The 7,840-nt window shown below is 42.8% G+C and overlaps 1 protein-coding gene across 1 annotated transcript in view; it reads right to left on the reverse strand.

Annotated features, from left to right (window-relative positions):
- Positions 1-436: 436 nt before the first annotated feature.
- Positions 437-7,840, reverse strand: part of HMGB3 (high mobility group box 3) — a 9,038-nt gene continuing 1,634 nt past the window's right edge. The window contains exon 4 of the mRNA XM_006874792.1: positions 437-470. Coding sequence (XP_006874854.1) covers positions 437-470 — 34 coding nt within the window. The remainder of the gene's footprint in view (positions 471-7,840) is intronic.

The following is a 7,840-nucleotide window of genomic DNA, read 5'->3' on the forward strand; positions in this document are numbered from 1 at the left end:
GAAGACCACAGGTGGCTGCCACATCTGCAAGCAACTTATGGCCCTGTGTAGTTATCATGTCAAACACTGTCAGAACAAATGTCCTGTGCCCTTCTGTGTTAACGTCAAACTCAGACTCCACCAGCAGCAGATCCTGCCCCTCCTGCAGCAGGCCCAGCTCAGGCGCTGCCGGAGGGCAGGATGCGCAGCACAACATGCCTCAGCAGAGCCTGCCCAGAAAGCTCCAGGCAGCTCAGCCCTCCTCCCGGTACTACAGTTCTAACCTTCTCCTGTGAGCGTTCCACCATCCAACTTCCCCACCTTGGCCCCCACTCAACTCCCATCACGCGAGGTCTATAGGCTTGCCTCTAGAAGCTGAAACAGATAAGAATGTGGACTCGCCTCTGAAGCTTTCAGAAGAAACACAACCCTGCTGAGTTATGTCAGTCTTTAGACCTCAGATCTGGAAGGCAATAAATTTGTGGTGTTTTCTGGGGTGGGGTGGGGGGGGAGAGTTCTTTATCTGGATTGTTATCTGGGTCATGTGTTTTACTCTCAGGTCATTTTCTGATGTCATTGGTTCTCTGTCCAAATGACTTCCTTTAATATATCTTGTAGGATTGACCTGGGTTTTTATAAATTCCCTTAATTTCTGTTTATCTGGAAATATCCTAATGTTGGTATTGTATTTGAGAGACAGTTTTGCTGGATATATGATTTTTAGTCGGCAAATCTTACCTTTCAGGATTTTATATGTATTTGCCTGCATGGTTTCTGCAAAGAAGTCAGAGCTCAGTGTTACTGGTACCCTTTTGTAAATGAGATTTTGTTTCTCAGAAGTTACTCTTAGAATTCTTTCTTTGCCTCTGGCTTTAGAAGGTTTGATGAATCTTGCTATTGTATATTCTTTGAGCAATCAAGTCCCTTCAGGACAAACTCCCCTCCAAGACTGAAACTCAAAGGGATGTAAGTTTGCTGGTGACTGCGTCGTTCTACATGTGAGTGGAAGTGGAGGAAAGTCAGTCATGAAGATATGGGATGAATTTGACCATGTTCCATAGACTTCTGTCAACCTTGAGATGAGAGAGAGAAGAGGAAGAGTTGGTTGTTCTGAAATTTGGGGAGACTTGGGAACTTCTGAGCCCATGGACACTGACCTAGCCACAGAGGGCGGGCTAGAGCTGAGAGTGAAGCATCCAGCTGATAGAAGTGGGGGGAGATGTACAAGAATGCCCATAGTACCCATTTGATCTAGTTTCAATGGCTTGATGATCAGAACTAGACGAAAGGAAGATACAGAATTTTGACATAGGAAGCAAGTGTAAATTGCTCAATTTGAGGAACTTGACCTATACTTAATAGATGTAGTAGCTCAAAATACAAACTGAGAGGAAAGGAGTCTTCACATCAAGGACCAAACTTATCTGATCTGAACACAGGGTTGTTAGGGACTGGCAAATTAAGACATTGGCTACCTAAAATTGGGGGTAGAGGGGACTATAAAGGCACAAAGTGACTGGCTTACAAGTTTTCAAGAGGGAGTTTAGTTTCAGAGTGTGCAGAGGGGGGTGGGTAGAATCCCCACTGAATAGTTTTTCTCTTGTCTAGATGGGTCTGGTTAAAGGAGATGGGGATAGGATTCATTTGATTAAAATAGTGAGTAATTGTTATCATGACTAATTGCAACTGTCACAACTGTTAAGGTAGAAGTTGTGTAACAAAAAGGGCCAGTAAACCAGAGAAACAATGACACCAGAGATGGAGGCAGAGGTGATGGCATAGAGAGATTGAAAAGCTGAGGACTCTAGACTCATAGAAAGAGAAACGCTGTGTGCTAGCAGCCAGGACACTGGCTTGCAGAATGTGACCTTTGGTTGTTTAAATGACGATATATTCCTGCATGCTTTTGTGTACATTAAAAACAAAAACAAAAAAGAGGGAATAGAAACAAATACTATTAAATGATGATTCATGGAGGGGATAGTAATCATTGCAGTGAAACAAATTACGATAGGATGAGTGCAAAACCAATATTCACCCATGTAAACTATCACTCAATTCACAATAAAAGCTTTTTTTAAAAAATTGAAAAAAAAAAAACAAACAAATAGATATCACTCATCTGTCAGAACGTCACTCATACTTTGGTGTCTTGCATGTTTCTGTGATGCTGGAAGCTATGCCAACAGTATTTTAAATACCTGCAGGGTCACCCATGATGGACAGGTTTCAGCGGAGCTTCCAAACTGAGACAGACTAGGAAGAAGGAGAGGCAGGCTACTTCTGAACGTTTAACCATTGAAAACTTATGAATAGCAGTGGAACATTGTCAGATATCATGCCAGAAGATGAAAGCATGATTAACAACACCAGTATATTGTCATCTAAAGTATCAGAAGATGAGCCCCTCATATTTGAAGGCACTCAAAATGCAAGTGGGGAAGAAGAGCTGCTTCCTCAAAGTAGAGTTGACCATATGATGTTAATGGGGTAACCCTTTGGGGATCTTCATTTTCTGATGACACACAACTCAAAATGAGGAGAAACAGCTGTAAACACCCATTAATAATCAGAACATTGTTGTTGTTGTTGTTGTTAAGTGCCATCAAGTTGGTTCTGACCTATAGCAAGGAGCAGCTGGTGCGCTCGAACTGCCGACCTTGCTGCTCAAATGGCTTTGCAGTCAGAACATAGAATGTACAAATATGAATCTGGAAAAAGTGGTCATTGTCAGTAATGAAATGGAACACATAAAGACCAATATCCTAGATATTAGTGAATTGAAATGGGCTGGTATTGGCCATTTTGAATCCAACTATCACATAGTTTACTATCTCGGAAACAACAAACTCAGTAAGAATGGCATAGCATTCATCTTCAAAAAATAACATTTGAAGATCTACCCTGAAGTACAACAGTCTGTGATAGGATAATATTCATATGCCTACAAGACCACTTAACACCACTATTACTCGAATTTGCACTCCAGCCACTAAAGCCAGTGATGAAATTGAAGAATTCTACCAACTTCTCCAGTCTGATATTGATCAAACCTGCAATCAAGATGCATTGATCATTACTGGTGATTGGAATACAAAGATTGTAAACAAAGAGGAAGGATCATTTGTTGGAAAATCAAGCCTTGGTGATAGAAATGATGCTGAAGATCACATGATAAAATGTTGTAAAACTAATGACTAATTCGCTGCAAGTACCTTTTTCTCAACGACTTAAAAGGTGACTATAAACATGGACATCACCAGACGGAACACACAGGAATCACATTGCCTACTTCTATGGGAAGAGACAGTGGAAAAGCTACATATCATCAGCCAAAGCAAGGCCGGTGGCAGACTGTGGAACAGACTATCCATTGTTCAAGTTCAGGCTGAAGCTGAAGAAAATTAAAACAAGTCCATGAGAACGAAAATATGACCTTAAGCATATCTCACCTGAATTTAAAGACTGTCTCAACAATAGACTTGATGCACTAGGCACTAATGACTGAAAACCATAAGAGATGTAGGATGAAATCAAGAATAATCATATAGGAAGGAAGCAAAAGATCATTAAAAAGACAGAAACAAAAGAAAATATCAAAATGGATGTCAGAAGAGACTGAAATTAGCTCTCCAGCCTATATACATTCTGGTGTGGAGCTATGGGCTAATGCGTCAGACTGCAAAGTCATTTGAACTGCAAGGTCGGTGGTTCAAGCTCACCAGCTGCTCCTCGGAAGCCCTATACAGGATCACTATGGGTCAGAATCGACTCAATGGCATGTAACATATACATGCTCAAGGGAATGGAAGAAATGAGGAAGTCAAAGAGCTGAAGAGAGAATTTCAAAGTGAAGTATTATAATGAAATGTGCAAAGAAAGACCTGAAGTTAGAAAACCAAAAGGGAAGATGTTAACATGCTCAGCATTTCTTAAGCTGAAAGAACTGAAGAAAAATTGCAAACCTCAACTTGCAATATTGAAGGTTTCTATGGGCAAAATGGAGTCTTGGTGTGGCACTGTACTGCAATGTCAAGTTGACCCACAAGGTCGGTGGCTCAAACTTACCATCTGCTCCTTGGAAACCCTATACTGGATCGCTATGGGTCGGAACCAACTCAACGACACTTAGCAGCAGCAGCAGCTTGGGCAAAATATTGTATGATGCAGAAAGTATCAAAAGAAGATGGAAGATATACACCGAGTCAACTATATGATGAACAACGATAGTGCTGAAGGAAGAAGTCCATGGTGCACTGAAGCCATTGGCAAGAAACAAAGCTCCAGGAATTGATGGGATACAAATTGAAATCTCTCAACAAACTGATGAAGCATTGGAGGCATTCACTCATTTATGCCAAGAAATTTGCAAGAATTTGGTCAAATGATTGGTAGAGACCCATATTTGTACCCATTCCAAAGAGAGGTGGCCCAATGGGATGCAAAAATCATCAAACAATATCATTAATATCACATGCAAGTAAAATTTTGCTGGAGATAATTCTAAAATAGCTGCAACAATACATGTCCCAAGAACTGTTCAGATTCAAGCTGGATTCAGATGAGGATGTGGAACGAGGGAAATCATTGCTGTTGTTAGATGGGTCTTAGCTAAAATCAGAGAATACCAGAAAGATTTTTGCTTGTGCTTTATAGACTACGCAAAAGTTTCAACTCTTTGGATCATGACAAGGTATGGCTAACATTGCAAAACATGGGTGTTCCAGAATACTTCATTGTGCTCATGTGGAACAAGGAAATCAATGTCATTATCTCAGATAGATAGCAGACACAGCACTGATAACTTTTTGGGAAGACTGAGTAAGCAACTTTCTTAAAGAAATGAATGTATGCATGTCTCCAAATACATTTGTGACAAGAATAGACACACACGAGACAGAGAACAGTTGCTACATCACAGCCTTGTTCTTCCCAAGGGATAAAGCCTCATTCAAGAGTGAGGTGAGGGGTAAAAAGAGAGAAAGCCTGCCAGGGAAAGCAGGTCCTGTCTTTTTGATAAAATGAGCAGTAACAGGTTGGCATTGCAAAACACCTGCTGGGAACTGAGAAACCAAGCCAAGCCTGGAGGTAACATCTTGCTCGATGTGGCCGCCCAGAGAAACAAGAGTTTCATCTCGCTGAGAGAAACAAGCTTGTGATGGGGTAGAAAACTTTGTGATGGTCTTGCTGGAAGCAGTTGTTAAAAAATGAATTGTTTCCCCAAAATATGTTGGCAATTCTAACTTTTCTGTGGAGAAGGCTCCCTGGTAGTGCTGTAGGTTAAGCATTGGACCGCTAACCACAAGGTAAGTCGTTCAAACCCACCAGCTACTCTGTGGGAGAAAAATGAGGCTTTCTGCTCCCATAAAGATTTACAGCCTTGAAAACAGACTTGGAACCTGTATAGGATTTTCAAGGCTGTAAATCTTTATGGGAGCAGAAAGCCTCATTTGATACCTGTGGTTGTAGCCCCATTTGGACTGGAATCACAAGGTCTATGGTTCAAACCCACCAGTTGTTCCTCGGATACCCTATACAGGGTCACTATGAGTATGAACTGACTCGAAGGCACTTAACAACCTGTAGTGGGGAGGCAACAGGTTTAGCCTAGAATGCCGAGCACTGTTGTTGTTGTGAAGTGCCATCAAGTCGGTTCCAACTCATAGCGACCCTGTATAGGATTTCCAAGGAACTGCTGGTGAGCTTGAGCCACCAACCTTGTGGTGCAAACCGACCTTGCAGTTCAATGCATTAACCTTCACTGCCACCCTGTGTGCAAATAAGAGAAAGGGACAATCAAGCCAGGTTGGACTGAGTCAACTTCTCAAACTATGTTGTTAAATGCCGATGAGTCTCAACCCTGTTGTTGTTCAGTCTGATTCAGCGATGCTGTATAGGGTTTCCGAGGAGTGGCCGATGGGTTTGAACCATTGATAACTTTTTTAATGGGTGGTGGTCACTTGCTAGAAGTCATAGAAAAGTGGATTTGGGACCACTTGTTCTGATGTGAGGGAATGCCAAGTAGCTTTCTCTTGCATAGTAGAATTTCTATACATTCCTGAGCCTGAAATGGAAGGGTCAAGTATTAATGCTAAGTAGAACCAATACTCAGCTACTAAGCTACTACACACAGTCACCTTCACTGCTGTAGACAGAAAAGATGGCTGGGCCTCCAGCCTGCAAACCAAACAAACCTTCCCATTTTCCATCACTCAGCAATCAGCATTTCCAAAGGATGCATTTAAATTGTGGCTAGGAGGCCATTCTGTGTTGCATTTGAAGCATCTTCATGCTGGGAAGCCTAGGTGGTCCCATCAGGCTGACCCTGCCCTGCCCTACCCTACCCAGCCCTGCAGCTCAGGTTGCCCAGAGAGCTGCTGCCAAGTGGAGTCACTGGGGGTTGGGTTTATAGGAGCGGGAGAAGGCAGGAAGAAACATGGTACTATCTCTCCCCAGCTACCTACCTTGAGGCTCAGGAGACAGAAGTAACAAGTGCTAAGCACAAGAAAACGATGCCAGAATGTTTGGCATACCCAACCCTCAGGATGTCTTTGCTGTTTAGCAGAGCATTTGGCTCCATGTTGTAGTTAGTGTCGGTTCTGACTCATAAGAGACCCTGTGTAGGGTTTTGCGAGGAGTGGCTGGTGCTATTGAACCACCGACTTTGCAGTCCAGCGCATTAACCCAGAGCGCTACACTAGGACTCTATTTGGCCCCATAGCTTGGGGAATTGTTCCAATCTAACCACCCACCTTCCCACAACTTTAAAGGCAGCTAGACCTCAGCCCCTGTACAGGGTCGCTGGGAGGTCGGAACCAACTCGACGGCACTTCACAACAACAGACCTCAGCTTCTCACTTGGTAGTTTACACTTCACCTTTAATACCCCTCCATCAGCAAGCTTCCAGTAGCCACCGTCTTCATCTCCACCCCATGTCAAGAAGGGAGTTAGCTGATGCACATGGGTACCAACCACCCAATCTGATGGGCAGGTGGCTTGACTGCTAAGACAGATGCGAGTCAGAAATGTAGACTGTTAGAGAGAGCAGTTTTAAAAATGTAATACTGTTTTATTTAACTTCAAAACCATTTCAGCATTCTAACCATACAAAAGAAAATAACAGAACATTGCAAAGTATTTAGGTACAGAAGGTTCTTGAACTTCCATTGATGCCAGGGGCTCTTCGCTTCGCTGACAATGAAGAGTTCGACATTTGTCCAAAACCAAACATTTGTAAAACTACCGCACTTAAAAAAACACAAAACAAAAACAGAAAAAACAAATACTTCTCATGCCAGCTGACCCCCCTTTTTCCACAGCTAAGAATGGCAGCAGACGCTACGGTCACACTATATACAAAAACGAGACAACCTGAAGCTAAATGGATGGCCACTGCGTGTCAACAGGTCAGCTTCACAGTGCATGCCCTGAGCTCCGGCCCCTCCAAAGGGCTCGCCCCACCCCCACCCCCAGCCCCAGCCCAGCATGGACCAAGAGTTTGTCCCAGTTGTTCTGTTCTTTTTACAAACTATAGATATGTACAGTTGAGAACTCAGGATTTCTAGCCAATAACCATTTAGTTAACACCACCTTACAAATTAAACAAACAAAAAGAAAATGCCAGGAACAGCTTTAAATGCCTTGTCACACCAACAGCAAAGTGCACAGAGCAAGGAGACCACGAGTGCCTTTTCATTTGAAAAATGCTTGGGAATATGTACAACTTTGATACAGGCTCAGGGTGCTCTGGACACGCAGGGCCACGTCATGTAAACCACTGGCGAGGTCTAGAGCACTTTCAGAGACTACAGTATGATCATGACCCAGTTTTGTAATGAAACCTAATGAGGGCAACAGACA

The sequence above is a fragment of the Chrysochloris asiatica genome, unplaced genomic scaffold, assembly GCF_000296735.1.
Source record: "Chrysochloris asiatica unplaced genomic scaffold, ChrAsi1.0 scaffold00301, whole genome shotgun sequence".
NCBI lineage: Eukaryota > Metazoa > Chordata > Mammalia > Afrosoricida > Chrysochloridae > Chrysochloris > Chrysochloris asiatica.